The 17,381-nt window shown below is 37.0% G+C and overlaps 3 protein-coding genes across 7 annotated transcripts; 2 read left to right on the top strand and 1 right to left on the bottom strand.

Annotated features, from left to right (window-relative positions):
• The first annotated feature begins 62 nt into the window (after positions 1 to 62).
• LOC113057989 (sushi repeat-containing protein SRPX2-like) lies at positions 63 to 4,514 on the top strand. 2 transcript variants are annotated; one of them, XM_026225652.1, is made up of 11 exons: positions 63 to 296; positions 1,716 to 1,796; positions 1,892 to 2,083; positions 2,223 to 2,399; positions 2,509 to 2,632; positions 2,722 to 2,843; positions 3,186 to 3,365; positions 3,448 to 3,581; positions 3,688 to 3,809; positions 4,043 to 4,079; positions 4,208 to 4,311. In XM_026225652.1, the coding sequence occupies exons 1-10, from the start codon at positions 227 to 229 to the stop codon at positions 4,050 to 4,052; spliced, it is 1,212 nt and encodes a 403-aa protein (XP_026081437.1). In that variant the 5' UTR covers positions 63 to 226; the 3' UTR covers positions 4,053 to 4,079; positions 4,208 to 4,311. The 2 variants fall into 2 exon arrangements, with proteins under 2 accessions (XP_026081437.1, XP_026081436.1); XM_026225651.1 differs by lacking the exon at positions 4,043 to 4,079 and having other exon boundaries at positions 65 to 296; positions 4,208 to 4,514.
• A 157-nt stretch (positions 4,515 to 4,671) lies between these two features.
• LOC113057988 (synaptotagmin-like protein 4) lies at positions 4,672 to 12,889 on the bottom strand. 3 transcript variants are annotated; one of them, XM_026225647.1, is made up of 17 exons: positions 12,671 to 12,889; positions 11,045 to 11,176; positions 10,335 to 10,547; positions 10,112 to 10,221; positions 9,763 to 9,877; positions 8,803 to 8,937; positions 8,628 to 8,724; positions 8,419 to 8,515; positions 7,941 to 8,042; positions 7,759 to 7,862; positions 7,423 to 7,601; positions 7,149 to 7,239; positions 6,535 to 6,696; positions 6,329 to 6,437; positions 6,127 to 6,235; positions 5,831 to 6,042; positions 4,672 to 5,260 (listed from the first exon to the last, which is right to left on the bottom strand). In XM_026225647.1, exons 2-17 carry the CDS (start codon positions 11,158 to 11,160, stop codon positions 5,118 to 5,120), a joined length of 2,094 nt encoding a protein of 697 aa, XP_026081432.1. In that variant the 5' UTR covers positions 11,161 to 11,176; positions 12,671 to 12,889; the 3' UTR covers positions 4,672 to 5,117. The 3 variants fall into 3 exon arrangements, with proteins under 3 accessions (XP_026081432.1, XP_026081434.1, XP_026081433.1); XM_026225649.1 differs by having other exon boundaries at positions 7,759 to 7,860; positions 7,942 to 8,042; positions 11,045 to 11,179; positions 12,671 to 12,887; XM_026225648.1 differs by lacking the exon at positions 12,671 to 12,889 and adding an exon at positions 11,313 to 11,415.
• Positions 12,890 to 15,098: 2,209 nt separating this feature from the next.
• Positions 15,099 to 17,089, top strand: LOC113057987 (ribonuclease H2 subunit C-like). 2 transcript variants are annotated; one of them, XM_026225646.1, is made up of 5 exons: positions 15,099 to 15,168; positions 15,724 to 15,877; positions 15,957 to 16,069; positions 16,145 to 16,264; positions 16,801 to 17,089. In XM_026225646.1, exons 2-5 carry the CDS (start codon positions 15,724 to 15,726, stop codon positions 16,819 to 16,821), a joined length of 408 nt encoding a protein of 135 aa, XP_026081431.1. In that variant the 5' UTR covers positions 15,099 to 15,168; the 3' UTR covers positions 16,822 to 17,089. The 2 variants fall into 2 exon arrangements, with proteins under 2 accessions (XP_026081431.1, XP_026081430.1); XM_026225645.1 differs by having other exon boundaries at positions 15,128 to 15,186.
• Positions 17,090 to 17,381: the final 292 nt, after the last annotated feature.

Here is a 17,381-nt window from a genome sequence, read left to right as displayed (position 1 = left end):
TTATGGAACAGCAGTGCCACCATCAGTCCAAGTGCTACACAGAAGGCTTTCAAGTACGACTGGTGGAAGAAATTTTGTGCTGAGATACTGTTGAGACGCTAGTCGTCTGAAGGCTGCGTGGGATGCACTGCTTGGGACTAAACTCTGTCAGGAATTAGTTATCCGAACGATTACTTCGGATATAGCAGAATATTTATAGTCATATTTTCGCCTGACGTCCAATGCAATGAACAAATTTATTATTATTTTTGTTGAGTTGTGCATGATTTATCAGGCTCTGGGTGATTTGACTGAGGGTAAGAGATCTTTATATTCTCATGCTTTGCGAAACTATAATCTTTAATGGATTGAACAGCGCAAGGTTATTTTTTATAGAGTACAGAATTGAAACTTTATTGACTGTTCAGCTGTGAATGTATTTACATGTGCACTGCAGTTACAGACTATACGATGCATACAGTTAAATATACTTATTTCAGTCTTGTTAACTATTTGATGTATAATTTTCATAATGTCTAAACAACAGTTGTAATAATAACCTAGTGACCCAGTAAATGACTGAGTGCGAGTTCACCATCTGTAACATGAACCCTAATTTGAACTACAAAATGAAGAACTTTACCCCTGTCATCTCTGGGTGGATTGTCCCGCTCTGGAAGCCAAACAAACAAGCAAGCAAGAAATAAGTATCTTGCCATGCATATGCTATGCAAGTTGATTATTCAAAACAAATGGCTTGCATATTTATATAATTAAAAGGTCTGGCTTTCTGCACAGTTCCAAATAGTTTGTGAAAATGAGAACTACATTCCACACACAAACAGGACAGCTAACATAATGTTAATGTAAAGCAGTGTATTGACAAATGTTGACTCACAGTCTTGGTATGTTACAACTCTAGACAGTAGACAGCTGCAGTCAGTCTCTAGGAGTAGGAATTCATCATTCATATATTTAAATTAATGTATTTAAAATCTGGCCATCTGTTGATGACGATTCCTTGCCTAAAAACCAACTCTGGGTTAAGCTCCAGCATCCCCCAACCCAACATAAGACAAACGGTTTGTAAATTGGATGGATATTTAAAATGAGTTCCCTCTAGGCCTGGCAACATCTTTGCATACCGTTAGCTTAGATTGCAATTTTCTTTTGCTCATACATGTCTTAATTTATTTTTTTACGTAAATAGCGAGAAATACTTGTCTCTATAAAAATATTGTCAAAGATCTTAATCCAGTAAACAGACTTGGAAACCCTGACTTGGCTGGATCTTCAGTTTTCAATGTGCTGAGAGCAGCACCCTTTGGCAGTTGTGATTTTGGCATTGGTTAAAACAGTTCTGTACTAGATTTCAGCTGGAGTTAATACATACTGTACAGTACTGAACTTGATTGTTTTTAAAGCTCCCTTTAAAAAACGTCTCATCATATTTTTCCTAAAGATATCCTTATTTGTTTAGGTTATGGTTATAAACTAAAGAGTTCTTCCAAGAGGTTTGTGTACGTGTAACCGGAAAACCGTGTGAGAGGAAAAAATGATTGTGGTTGTGCTGGTTGGGGATCTTTTTCTCTATTGCTGAGGCCACAGGATACTAATGATGCAGCTGATTTATTGCTATGATGTGCTGGCCAATATTTTGACTCTGTCTTTTGAAAGATGACTTTTAGAAGACTTTTTTGAGATCAAAGCTTCAGGTTTTCTGTTTGCTCTTTTAGGCTCAGCGTCTTCTGATCATGACACCAACGAAGTTGGGCATGAGGACGAGATTTATTACACCCCTCAGTTGGACTACAAACGTAAAAAAAAAAAAAACACAAACAAATTTTAGCAATATGACTAATTTTGAAATGCTACAGTTACTTAATTTTTCCCCCGATTTTGTTGCCATCAGATCCGCAGTGGTGCCATGTACTTAAGCTGTCCAATGGGCAAGTGTCCTGTTCTTCTCCTCGAGGCGGTCACCACCGGGGCTCACTTGGAACACGCTGCTCGCTTTCCTGTGATCGAGGATATAAACGGCTGGGCCGATCATCTGTGCAGTGCATGCCTAACCGCCGCTGGTCTGGATCCGCTGTCTGTCGAAGTAAGTATAATTAAAAGGTGTAATTATAATTGTGTCAGAGAAACTAGCTATTAGCTATTAACTATTAGGCAGCTGCTGCAGAGAACTTGACAATCTATACTTACTTGAACCATGTGTTTATATTATGTCTGAATCTCAGGGATACGTTGCCATGTGCTGCCTCTGATTGACCACGGTATGTACAGTTGCACCCGTGGTTTTGTGGTAGACTCCAGGTGTGACTACAACTGCTATGAAGGCTATCAGATTGAGGGAGATCACTACCGGATGTGCCAAGAAGAGGGAACATGGAGCGCCACAGAACCGACGTGTGCAGGTACATTTGGAAAAGTAGTCATTCACTGATAGTTTGCAGATGCTGTTATATCATCATTTAGGCCAGAGAGAAGATGTTGTGACAATGACGAAAAATTACATTGTTTCAGATCATGACCCCCCCAAACTGAAATGTCCTTTGTCCAGAGTGAAGGTAGCAGAACCAGGAAAAGTAACAGCCATGGTTTCATGGGAGCGTCCTGTTGCTACAGATACTGCTGACAGAGCACTACAGTATGTGCATCATATTTTATTAAAGCCATCCAACTTCCTCTGTGTCAAAGAAGCAACTTTTAAACTGTATTTTTGTCATCCTTTATCAGGGTCTTGCGAAATGGACCGGAGTCTGGATCCGACTTTCCTGAAGGAATACATGTAATTCGATATACAGTCTCTGACCAGGCTCACAACACAGCCACATGCAAATTTACTGTGCATGTTGAAGGTAAAGCTAGTATAAATTTTTTCTTCATCATTTACTCACTTTTATGTTCTTTCATACTTGTATGACTTGTGTGGAACACAAATATTGGAGCCCGCTGACTTTCATCACATTGGCCGAAAGCACAGAGACATTTTTCAAAATATAATTTTTTGCATGCCACAGAAAAATAAAGCCATGAGTAAATGATTACAGAATTTTCATTTTCGGGTGAACTATCCCTTCAACTATAACTGATTTTATTAAAATACGACTTAACTTTTAACTCCCTTCTCTACGTCCAGTCAGCTGCACTTTGGTTGTACTATACAATATGTCTTAAACTGAAATGTTTTTTCCTCTCAGTGAGGCGATGTCCAAAGCTAAAGCCACCTATGCATGGCTATCTGATGTGCTCATCTGATGGTAATAATTATGGGGCTGTATGTGAATACCATTGTGATCCTGGCTTCGAAAGGACAGGTTTTGCAACTCGCATTTGTCAGCTGAACCGCAACTGGTCCGATGAAGCAGCTCAGTGTATATGTGAGTACTTGAGGTTATGTGTATTTTTAATTTAAAATTTTTTTCTCTTATTGTTGTCTGAAACCTTTGCTTTATCTTTTAGTCATGGACATAAAAACAGACGTCAGGTCTGCTGGTGCTCTGCTTGACCAGTTTTATGAAAAGAGAAGGCTTCTTGTTGTGTCTACTCCAGATATAACTGACCAGAAGTACAGGCATCAGAATATTATGCTACAAGTAATATAGATACTTCCTTGATTAAAGCACAAATAATCTTAAGAAGGGAGAGTTAAAATCCCATTATGAAGCATAACTATATGACTGTTGGAATGTTCTGACACAGAAAGCTGAGTGTGGTCTGGATCTGCGACATGTGACAGTGATCGAGATTTTAGGAACTCCACCTCGTGCGATAGGCCGCATCAAAAGACAACAACTAGAGCCTGAAGTCATAGAGGGACTTAGGTAACTTACTGAGTATCTACAGTAGTGTTTACATGATCAATACTGTATATTTAACTGTTGTGTTTAAGGACTAAAATGGAAGTCACTGCAATATTACAATTCTTAGTCAACATGAAATTAACCATATCTACTTTTTTAATGTTCCCAATTGATAAAATCAATTCCAAGCTTTCTCATATCAAATATCATGGAATGAAAACGGGTTTTAATGCTGACTTTTTTTTGTTCATAAGAGCCATGTGAAATTCTTGGACAAAACACTTTCATAAGGTTTGTCAACAACAGGGACTCTATACTGTAGTAAAATGTTTTGCTGACTCTCTCCATTATGCATGTGTGTTTCCAGTCTATAAGTGGTAAATTATTGTTTGCATGTGTTTTTTGTTTGTATGTAACAGACAGGCACTGCATATGTCTACATCGTATTTCACCATGGTGCTGCTGGATGAGTATGGTGTGGATCGGGAGCGCTTTGTTAACCCCACCACCTCTGATGAGCTCTACTCGTACCTAGAGGAGTATCTCCTCACAGAGGAGGAGCTAGAGAGACTGGCGATGAACAGGGACTTCTGTGACTGACCTCGGTCTGATCAACTCCTGATCTGATGTTGTGGATGGGAGGTTTTTTTTTTTTTTTATATATAGTGACAGGCACCTAAAGAGTTTGTTTCCAAGACAAACAATCATTTAAATGACATATTGCAGGAATTATTCATGCAGAATCACAGTCGGAAATGTGATTTAGTCTGGAACGGCTTTTAATCTGCGGAAGTGGAAAACTGCCAGCTGGGGTTATATACATATTCCTAAAAAAAAATAGTTTTAACTATCTATAACTTGGGTGTACAGCACACAATGTGGATTCTTAAAAAAAAAAAAGAGATTTATTAAATGCTGGTACTTTCGTGTAGCTCATAAAAAGAAGGTGTTCACAATGAGGTCAATCAGCATTATAACATTAAAATACATTGTGTTAAAAATCTACATTTTCGTTTTACATTAAGTGCACATTTAAAAACCAAAGTGTTATTCAAACTAAAACATTTAATGTCTCCAAGCGTTCATTTTTAAGAACTGCATTCAAATCATGTATTTGAAAACATCCCTTTAGCTGCAATGTTTATACGAAATAAATATAATTAACATATACACACTGCACATTTTCACATCATTATTTGTGAACAGCCTTAAAATGTTAAAAAAATATAAAAGATGCATTAACCTAAAAAGACTTAAAAAATATTACTATGTTATGGAATGTGGAAACCCATTTCCTTATTATGGCTTGGGGGCTATTGGGGAGCATCCTTACTTGCCCTTTCCCATGGACGAGCGCAGTGGAAGAGTGCCTTCTGCCCAAGAGTCGGGATACTGCATCATCTTCTTCCACAGCAAGATCTCCTCCCCTGTGGAGTCTGCCACCCATTCTTCCTTTCCTTCCTTAATAGTCACTGTGCAAACATCAGTTTAAAATCACTTAAATATTCTATATATATTCTAAATAATATTCTCTATATATTCTATATTGTTCGATTGATCTTTCTATTGATCAAAGAATGCTGAAAAAAAATGTATCATGGTTTCCAAAAAAAATAAAAAATAAGCAGCACTATTGTTTTCAACATTGACAATAAGAAATGTTTCTTGAGCATCAAATTAGCATGTGTGAATCATTTCTTAAGGATCATTGAATACTGGATGGCTTTGAATAATTCAGTTTTGTCATCAGAGAAATAAATTGCTTTTTAAAATACATAAAAAAAAAATTACATTGTATAATCATTTTTCAATATTACTTTTTTTTTTTTAACTGTATTCATTTAACTGCAGCTTTGGTGACAATAGGAGACATTAAAAAGATCTTATCAGTCCTAGTTTTAATAACATTAGTAATATCAATAAAGCTTGCCGCGTCTTCTGAATTTGGGGTCTGCAGTTAGTGAATCCAGTAATTAAATTAATGTTAAAGGCTTCTGAATTGATATGAACTCAAAGGAGAATGTAGCAGCAGATGCTCTTACCTCTTCCCAAGCTGAGGCGAACTCCTCCCAGGAAGTCATTGCTGGACAGGGTCTCTCTGTCCCAGACAGTGAGCTCCAGACATACATCCTTCAGCTGCTCCAGACTCAGGTTGTTGAACACAAATGTGTGGTTATAATTTGGGTTCCTTGTCTTCTTCACTAGCGGAGTCTTCTTCTTTGAGGAAGACTTGCTCTTTGATTGCAGCAGATACCTGAAGGACAGAGTTCAAAGTAGAAATAAACAAACCAGGGCCTTTTAAAACAAAACAGATGTAATGAAACAGATGTTTGCAAACCCTTTCACAAAGGAATCGCATGTGCCTCCAGTTTTAATGGCCATCAAATTTTTGCCCTCTTTGATCAACACGTGCAGCTCCGCACCATCCGTGGGTATGGTCTTTTTTCCTTCAGTAAAGAACAGAGGCATCATTCACTATGTACTATGTATCATTTACTAGTTAAAGACATTTAATAGGCATGTAAACTGTTTTCCCTCACCTTTTCCATTAGAGTTCTCTGCATGTGTCTTATTTGCTGTGACATACTTCAGTGAAATCACCAGCTCTCCTTTGTACTGATCGAATGGAGATGCTGGCTGGGCAGCTGCCTATGAAGAGAAATGGAAAAAATGTAATGGTACTTCTTAACAAAACACCAACTTGAGCACAGTGGCATATTCATGTTTTGATGCCACGTAAATATACCTTTCCTCTAAGAGCCATGCACTCTAGATGTGCAGAGTCAATGTCATGGCTATCCATTGGTACCTCCACCTCACCTAGAAAGGCATTGCGGCCAAAACGGTCGTAGTGCCAAACTGAGAGTTGCAGTGTTCGAGTCATCAGCTGGGTACGGCTGATGGAATACTAAAACAAACAAGCACAAGACAGGTTGTCAATATGAAATTTATTTAAGTTATAGGTTACCATGTAGGAGCTTTGGTCAGTGTGGTTAGTCTGTTTGTATGAACTACGCATGTTGTTTGCTCTAGATTAAAATGGGAAAACATATGAATGAACTAATATTTATCTAACTGTGACTCAGTGATATAAGTGTACTTATCTTATCTGTCAATACTAAGCCCATTCGAAACCTGAAGTTAGTGTGCAGTGTTTTAACTACCTGACATTAAAGCAAAGCACTATATAATAGTGTTGCTATTTTTACTCAATGGGATCAGTGTCTATATAGTATAGATAGTATTTGTTGTTCCAAACCATGAAAAATTAAGTTATTTTGGGGAGTTTGATTTTGCTTAGAAAATTTATTGAAAATGCTACTATTTTTAAATACGACCTTAAATGAATTGAAACTATACCTTCAGTGTTTCCTTAAAACTGGGGTTAATGTTACGTTTGATTGAGGTTTTCTTCTTGCTCTTGTCTGGGAGGAGGTAAGCCTTGACATATCTGTGGAAAGGAATCAACCAATCAGGAGAGTTTAGCAGTGATTTTTTTCTCTGTAATGGGGAAACCCAGTAGTATGATTCACGGGTGAAAAATTACTCTTCTTGGAAGACAGTAAAGAATTGAGACCCTCTCAAGAAACCACATGGATATCACTTAGCATATGCTGTGTGGAGGCCCACTTACGGGTTGCACTTCTTTTTTGCTGCATCAGCATAAGCTAGTCCTTTACACTCATGGACCACAACAGACAGGCTCTGGCTCGGCTCATCATAGCTGAGAGAGAAGAGAATATCCCCACTCACTTCCACACGGTCGTAGTCTCCTGCTTCACTGTACACACTCATTGTACTACCAAGAGTGGCCTGTGGAATTAATCATCATAATATGATGTATTATTAATATTATTGTATTATTATTAATCATATATGTGGTATTATTAATAATGTATTTACAATTCAACCATTTCAATACCACTTCATTTTAATATTTTTTTTTTTTAATAATATTAAGGTGGGTTACCCTTGAGTAGCCTCCGAGACTTCCCGAGCTACCACCTAATTTCTGCCTGTGTATATTCACCAAGTTATCAATATCTTCCTCCTCCTCCTCATCATCATCATCCTTATGAAACAAGCCAGACATTCAGATTAATACATTGCAAGCTTGTTTGGAGTAGTCTGAATTTGTTTTAAATTAACTCACAGCATTAAGGCCAGGAACGGACTGGCTTCTGTCTCCCATAGAGGGTGCAGCATTTTCTGTCCCATCTTTACGCAAGTCAAGTGTGGAGGCTGGTTTAATATCTAGGACAAAACAGTGTTTGCATCTTTAAAACCCAGAGTAAATAATAATGATAATAATAATAAATATATGTACACTACCATTCAAAAGTTTGGGGTCGGTAAGATTATGTATTGTTTTTGAAAAACAATGATCTTTGCTGAAAAATATAGTCAAAACTAATTCAAAATTTTAATCTATTTTAAAATGTAATTTATTCCTATGACACAGTTGTGCTGCTTAATATTTTTTGGAAAACCGTGATACATTCTCAGGATTATTTGAAAAATAGGACAGAATTAGTTTGAAACAGAAATTTTTGTAACATTATAAATGACTGAACGGTCACTTTTAAACTTGCTGATCCCAGACTTCTGAATACTCCTAATATAATGTCACCTGATAGTTTGTGCACTCTTCTAACACTTTTCTTGAAAAGCCTATCCGCATCACGCAGCGAGTCAGAACACGCATTCATGTGATGAATTAATGAGGCCTTAAATTGGAGAGATGATGGTGGAAAAAGCAAGATAATAGGTGACACATGAACAGAAATAGGACAGAAAAAATATATAGCTAAACAGGGTGCACTATGAATAAACACTTACGGCCTCATTGGTAGATTGGCTTTCATTGTTAGTGGGGACCATCAAGATGGACACTGCAGAGCCTGCTGGACTAGTCTTGGCTGTCGGTTTCTCTTTTCTAGGTGCAAATTAGAGGCTTGCATCACAGTACTACATCATTAGCCATGGATTTCTGCATCTCATACACAGATTTTACCTTTGCATTAGGGGGGTACTTTGGGATGATTCGGTCCCGGCAAGGCTGCTGCCCAGACTGGCTTTTTCTATTGATTCTGTGTCACTACGCTGTTGCACTTGCACATCAAGTCCCTCATAAGTCTCAATGGGTGAGCTGAAAGAATGAGACTGGATGAAGTATAGAGTGCTGGACAAAGATGTCAGCCTAATAAATCACATTTAACACCTGGAAGCTGGAGAAATAGTACACTCAAAATACATTACTTGTATTACTCATCCAAACATCATCATTACAAACCTACCGTATTTTCCGGACTATAAGTCGCACTTTTTTTCATAGTTTGGCTGATCCTGCGACTTATAGTCAGGTGCGACTTATCAAAATTAATTTGACATGAACCGAGAAAAATAGAAATGAACCAATAGAAAACATAACCGTCTACAGCCACGAGAGGGCGCTCTATGCTGCTCAGTGCTCCTGTACTCTACCACTGAAAACATAGAAGGTAATGTTTTCTCTTGGTTCTAAATAAATGCAACTTCTAGTCCAGTGCGACTTATATACGTTTTTTTTCCTCATCATGACGTATTTTTGGACTGATGCGACTTATACTCAGATGCGACTTATAGTCCGAAAAATATGGTACATGCATTTTTTCCCCCCTGTGAAACACAACAATGATAAGATCTCAAACAAACAGGTTGGAAATTATCATCAGATGTATTTGCTTTTGCATGTCAAAAATGATCTACGTGAATTATTTCTAAATTATATATATGTATGTGTAGTGTATAAAAAAATGAATGGAATGTGAATTCTCTAAAATCTCTTTATAACAAAGAACTGGGCCTGCGTGATTTTTAATAGAACAAAATTATATAACGGAAATATGAAATTGTGAATATTTAAATGATAAAGAACATTACATTCATTTCTCAGTAGAATCATGAGTCTAAATAATTGCTGATGATGACACACCTCTTATTTGCTAGTGCAATGTCTTTCAATCTTGGTTTGGGCACAGGAACAGTTTGGCTGGAATTCAACTCAGCTCTGTTTAACAGCATTTCCCCAGCTGTCTCATGCTTTTTACCTAGAACAGAGAGATGCCATTTTTAAAAAGGGGAAGTAAGTGATGTATAATGATTAATCTTAAAACACTGCCAGCCATTTAACTCTAAAGTAAACAGGAGAATTATTCCTATGCCCTCTTCTCTTGGTGAAAGCACGCACACAAAGAAAATATTTTTTCCACCCTTTATAAAAACAAAAAGTTCAAGTTCACACTGCTCTATCAGACTCTCTGACATCTGTTTCCTGTACTCACTCAGAGGCCTTTTCCTGAGGGAAACTCGAACTAAGTCGTGTCCAGGAGCTGCAGAATAGCGATTAACCCTCCCGTCATTGAACCAGTCTCCAGTGCACATCTTCAGATCTCTGAAAGAAAAGAAAAGTTGAGTTTCTGTTAAACATTAAACTTTTCCATTAAGCAAGGGCCTCATTTTCCAGTCTAAGAGAGGGGAGCTGGGAAGCATGGGGTACACACTCACATCTCTTTGGCACACACGGCACACATCCAAGATCCGTTGGGTCGAACAGATTGACATTTTCTGCAAATCTGATGTTTGCATACTCTGCACTGGCTACTGCGGGTCAGAAGGCCCATAGGCTCTTGGCAGCGGCCACAGCTGCGCTCGCTGTATTTCCCACTGCCACGCTTTGCACCCTTTCTTTTGATTTCCAGCAGCTCGGCTTTCAGCTTCCTGAGAGTACAAAAAATAGCATTTCTTTATTCCCCAACATTTTTTGCCTGATAAAAATCCTTCCTAGGATACGAAAAAGAATCTAAAGGCCTGTTCACACAAAGGTTAATAACTATAATGATAACTTTAAAGTTATAATCATTCTAATTTTATGAGAATAAGCCAAGTCAAGTCAACATTTTATGTTTTAATACATTTTAATATACTTTAAAATGTAATTTATTCCCATGAAGCTTCATTTTCAGCATCATTACTCCAGTCTTCGGTGTCACATGATCCTTCAGAAATCATCCTGATATGCGATTTGATGCTCAAGAAACATTTCTTCTTATTATTAATGTTGTAAATGGTTTCTACTTAATATTTATATTTTACTATAGAAACAATGATTCATGTTTTCAGGGTTCTTACTGACCCCAAACCTTTGAATGGTAGCGTATTAAAAAATAACAAAAAAAAAACACCAACAGATTTTATTTTTTAATTGTGACACTCACTTCACACGCAGCTCCTCCAAGCGCCTCAGCTCCTCATCTCGTCGAAGGACTTCTAGTATGAATTCTTGCTCTGACTCAGTCAGCAACGATACGTTGATCTCCATGTTCTGCACCATCCTCAAGAGTCAAGACCTGCTTTTGAGGGGAAAAAAAACAAGCAAATAGCACTGAATGCATTAAGTCAACAAGATATAATAAATGTATGCAAATGACTGAAACCTGTACAGCCACATACTACGGCTTACTGAGTAACATAAATGTTGCCCACCGATAATAACAGAAGCTTTCCCAACCAGGAAGAGGTCAACTGCTTTTCAGAGATGACACTAACATAATGACAGTGTTACACAAATAAAGGATGTCTTGGTGTTTGTAAAAAGGGTAGAGACCGGGAGACAGGGTTGAACTGACAAACAAAGGGAGTGACCTTTCACAGTTCCTCCATGCAGTGTCTGTCAGTGTCAGTATGTCAGAAGCTCCTCATCACCTCCCTGAAGGAGCAGAGTAATTAAACAAGCACGGGGACGCCCTGTGACATGCAGCCCCACATGCAAATCAGCTGGTTACCAATGGCTCGCAATGCCAATGTCGCAGCAGGGAAGTAAAGATATTCACATCCCAGCATCTACCACATAAATCAAGTATAAGCAGATTAGCAGTAATAAATCACTTAATAAAAATCAAGCCAAGCAAATGCATGTATTTTGCAAAAACATATAAATGAGATGGCTTCTCATCGGGTTCTTCCTGAAAGGACAAAAATAATATTTTGACCAGAAGGCATGAGAACCTTGTTTTGATATGTCGCTTGTAAAATTATGGACAGCATATCAATAAAAAGGATGTTGTTTGAGAATAAATAACTAAAGGCCAGTAGAGCCTGGGAAAGGAGTCAGAGCACTGGAATGCCATCAGGAAAGAGGAAAAGAGGAAAACAACACGCAGTCAGTCTATGACAAGTGTTATCGCCCTTTATGGACACACAGCCATGGGTGGAGGTCTTCAGCATTTTTTTTTTTTTTTATGAGGCATTTATGATGATTATTACTTGGTAGCACCCAAGAGCCTAGTAAAATCCCTTTGAGATCAAATGGTGGCAAAAGTGTAAGAAAAACTGAAGAAAAAAAATCTATAACATTTAAGTTAATTAAGACTGGTTTGGTCTATACCCAAAACAAATGGACCTTCTGTGATAAACTTGTTCCTCGTTCTTTGAATGTTTGAGGAAAATATAAAGGATTAAAGCAAGAACCACAATTGAATGCACTTTCTTCCAGCTACACTGATATAGATCTGAGGGATCTGTCCTGCTCCAACACATGGACGACAAACAACATTCAACTCACTAAACTAAATATCCGACATTACACATGAAACGTTCACTGTTGAACAGAAAAGTAACAGTTAACGTATAGGAAAATAAAACACAAATGTTTGAATACTTAAAAGAAAAGACTAACGTTACATCGACGCATAATGACAACAACTGAGAAACGCACGACCCGTGTCTCACAAGGAAGCGTTATTCTAAACTAGAATATAAACAGTGTTAGTAACGTTACAGTTTCTAATATGCCTAACATCTCTAACAAAATCTCCTCATATGTGCTTTAAATGTTTACTTACCAACAGCGCAGGATTTTCCCAGTCTTCCCTTCGTTCCCTTCTCCCTGCGAGCTCACCGACTTCCAGCTTTGCCAAATAAACCGTCGTCCCGGAACAAACGGAAACTTTTCAGTCTCCGCAGGTCGCCGCGTCAAACACCGAGCAACAGGTGCGCGTCCACGATGCGCACAGACGTCACCGCTTCCATGGCGGTCATATAGACAAAAATCACATGTTGCTTTTTGGTCCGGTCGGTGTTATAAGATTTGAATCGATGTGAAGCTTTGAGAATAGCATAAAAATTTGTCAATAACAAAATAAAAGACGTTTCATTTAAAATAATGCGTAGAATTTATTTTTTGAAACATGTACTGGCAAGCGCTGTGATGACAAAGAAACTTTTGTATATATGCAAAGCTGTTTTGGTTTTTGATTAACAAAAAAGGAAAATAATTCATACGTGGCCAAGAGGGTACGGACATACACTAAGCCAACTTACCGTCCAAACGTTTGTGATCAGTAAGATATATATATATATATATTATTAATTATCTATCTATCTAAAGATAGATAGATAGATAGATAGATAGATAGATAGATAGATAGATAGATAGATAGATAGATAATTTAACAAGGATGCATTTAACTGATCAAAAGTGAAAGTAATAACATTTGTTACAAAATATTTCTGTGCTATATAAATGCTGTTCTTTTGAATTTTTTGCAATGAAAGGATCATAAAAATAAATTGTTTCATGACTTCCACAACAAAAATTTGCAGACAACTTCTAAGAAATGTTTCTTGAGCACTAGATCAGCACATTAGGATTTCTGGCTACTTAAAATTCAGCCATTACTGTTTATATATATATATATATATATATATATATATATATATATATATGTGTGTGTGTGTGTGTGTGTGTGTGTGTGTGTGTGTGTGTGTGTGTGTGTGAAATTCAGCAATTAGAGGGTAAAACCTAGAGCTAAATATAGAGATGCGCTGTAATTAGAACAACTTTATACATTGTTGTTGTTGTTGTTTTAAAAAAGATTTACACTCCAAGTTCATAAAATCCAAGTTCCTGATTTGGAAATGTTCACACTTCACTACTGTATCTTGACCTGTCTGTTGTCTCCTTGATGGACAGTGCCAGCGGTGTGACGGACCATTGATCATCAGATTTCTCTGTAGCTTTTGCTGCTTCTGGGTTCACATGCGTGCACATAAGCAGCCTTCGCATGCACAAGATATGGAAGAGTGAAGTAGCCAATGCCTGGACAGTGATTGAAAACACACACCACTGCTTTTACCCGTGTATAAATCAACCACAGTCTCTCCACTGCAGTCAAAGGAGGCTGTTCTGAGCTTCTCTGTGATATTCCGTTAACATGCAGTTGGTGACATCAAACTCAGCCAGAAATTTCAGCCAGACAGATTAATTCATGTTAATATTTGTTAATATATAAATTTATAACATGGCAGCTTATGAATTACCCATAATGTGGTTAGATGTGTGTTACATAGCTGCTGTCTCCTAAAAGCACTGTCACTGGTGTGTGATAACCATCCTGGGAGATTTTTTTAAAAATTTGTGCTATACATTCCCCCCAAAACCCGCCCCCACCAAGGCAACTGCAGTCCAGAATTCAGATCGTAAAACAAATTAAAGGTTAGAACATGTTTGAAAATGTATAATCCTAACAAAAGATATACAATTATTTTATATACAAAATTTGACCTAGAAGGGCTCTCAGATTCATTTTACCCACCAAAATCCTTCCATATTGCATGAGAGAAGCAACCTTCACTAAACAGGACAAGATTTCCATGGCATTGCTAGGAATGTCTCTCTCCAGATCCTCACTCCATGTTTTTCCTTTAGAAACCAACAAGGATTGTGTAGTCTCTGTAAGCCTCTTATGAAAAGATTTAACTTTCTCCTTCTTTGATAATGGGGGGTCCTAAAACAAGCACATATACTGACGTTCAGATGTTCAGTAAATTGAGTGCAAATATATATTTTTAAATATATGAAGTATCTAAAACAATATTCGTTTTCGTGCTCCTAGTAGGAATATTATCAGTGTTGCACTCATAGGCTGTTTTCAGTCTATGCTGTGAACTGACCACATAAGAATAACAGATGGTATTATACAATTGTGTGTGTATCTGTACATACATATATATATATATATATATATATATATATATATATATATATATATATATATATATATATATATATATATACATACATACATACATACATACATACATAAATATTACATAAATACGTACATACACATACATACACACACACACAATAACAGCAATGTAAGAATACTGTCTTTTTCGAGTCATCATCCGAACGACACCAGCGAAACGGTAGATGGCAAAATACTTTGGATTTTACAGCGAAAACATCCGCCTGGTGGCGAAGAAATACAGCACGACCAATCACAGTAGACCGCGGCTGTCCCACGTGACATGTTGTAAACTTCTGAAAACAAGCAAGGTAAGATATCTGCAGATGGTAAAGACAATTATATATCCGCTATACCGTATCATTTTACAAATGTAGAGGTTTAGTTCTGATAGCGTTAATCTGAAAATATTTTTTGAGATCTTCAGCGTTATATCAATTGAAAAAAGATTATGAGTATTGTTACAATGTATCGTAGGAGACACGTTTTTAATTCAACTTCAGTTGTCACATGTTACGACGTTGCATAATTGAATTACAAATTAAATTAGTCTGTAAGTATAAACAATTAAACTGAGAAAAAAAGTAATTAATTTACAGTTACTTATGTAAATGTTAATAAAGGGGATAACATCTGAATATTTACACACACACACACACTTTCCCAAATTACACTGACTGCTGTAAAATGTGTCTCCAATGTTTCAAGTACAGAGAATAGTACACATGTTTATTTAATAATTGTTTAGTAAGTATTTAATATTTGTGTTTATGCATATGTTTTATTTTATAAGATTAACTTTTCCCCCATAGGCATTGTTAGTTGCCAGTATTATTATTATTTTTTGTCACACTTTGATTTAATAGATGTCAGCGAACGGTTGTGTGACAGCTATCCGGCTTGATACCCTCAAGCAAGCTGACAAACCACAGATCCACCTGCTGCCTTGTGAAATAGAGCATGACGGACCTGCTGGAGTCTTCAAGTTCTTTAATCCCACTGTGAAGGAACGCAAACACGGTTAGTCAAACACCAGTACACAGCTTGAGAATGAAACAAGTTGAAGCACTCCACCCGATAAGATAACACTGTTCTGCAGAAACGACAGTGTCATTGAGAGGTCGGGGACTGAAGGGTCAGGAATTGCATTGCCCAAATGGATACACAGGCCTAGTGCTAAAAGAGGTCCAGAAGCCTGCATCTGATCAAGAGGTACCTGCACTATTCTTTTCTTTGAATTCACTGACATGTCCTTTTAGAACACTAATTCTTAAAAATTGTTTGTAGGACAGAGTAGTGAAAATTTCTTCAGTGTTCCATCATTTCACATACTGGAATCTGGAGACTCCTCCCACATCCGATGATGGAGTTGTGATGGCGATGACATGGCCTCAGCTAGCGGAGGCAGTGAGTTTCTTTTGATAACTATTAATCATTTACCATCAGAAAGCCATTATCACACTAGACTTTCAGCATGCAATGTGGTTTCGCATGCTGCAACGATCGTGATTTGATGTCACGCTGTACAGTGTCTTTTTAAAAACTTCAATTCAACACATAACAAATTATAATAATCTAAAATGTAAAAACATACAATCTACTCCACTTTCCTGTGGCGCTGCAGTTTTAAATGTATGTTCTTTTAATTCAGATACGAGGTCATTTTGTGGCATATCGCTCTTCCATTGGTCACACGGTATCACGTGATGTGAATCTGTAGACCAGAGTTAAACAAGTTTGAACTTTGGAATGCCGTGAAAAACGAAAAATTTCCACACGGGCTTGCGTTTCCGGTCTATCAATTCACATGCGTATGAATGAAAGTCAATGGAGCGAAAAGTGCAGTGTGACCATGGCTTTAGAATCTGCTTTACTATAAGACATTTCTCTCAGTTCACTTAAAATTTCTCTAATATTAATTAAAACAATACCTCTTTCTGCAGATGCATGGACCAGTGGACTGATAATGGACATTGTTTTGTTGTGGAGATCTGCTTCTCAAGTACATAGTTACAGTTAAACAGAAATGTCTTTATAATCTAATGATTTGCTCAAGAAACATTTCTTAATATCAGTATTTTAAAAGATATTAGTTGTGCTCTTTATTTTTATTTAGTGAAACCATGATACATTTTTTCAGAATTATTTGATGAAAGCATTTATTCGAAATAGAAATCTTTTACATTATAAATGTCTTTACTGTCACATTATGTGTCCTTTCTGAATAAAACTATTAACTGAATTTAAAAGAATCTTACTGGCCACAAACTTTTGCACAGTTGCTTAATTCTATAAATATTTTACAACAAATAAATGGACCAATCTTAAAAGCACTCAAAGCTGATTGTAATTCAGTCTCACCATCTTTCACGCTCACAAAAATGCACAGAACACATGCACATCAAAAACCTTCCTTGTAGTCCTTCATCTGCTCTAGTGTATCTTAATGCTCATTACTTGGTATAACAGCTAAAATATTCCATAAGAGACATAAATATGGCTTTTTAAATTACAAAACACCACC

This window comes from Carassius auratus, chromosome 39 (assembly GCF_003368295.1).
Source record: "Carassius auratus strain Wakin chromosome 39, ASM336829v1, whole genome shotgun sequence".
NCBI lineage: Eukaryota > Metazoa > Chordata > Actinopteri > Cypriniformes > Cyprinidae > Carassius > Carassius auratus.
Note: the sequence above shows the minus strand (reverse complement) of the source record. Positions and strands in the feature narration are given on the sequence as shown.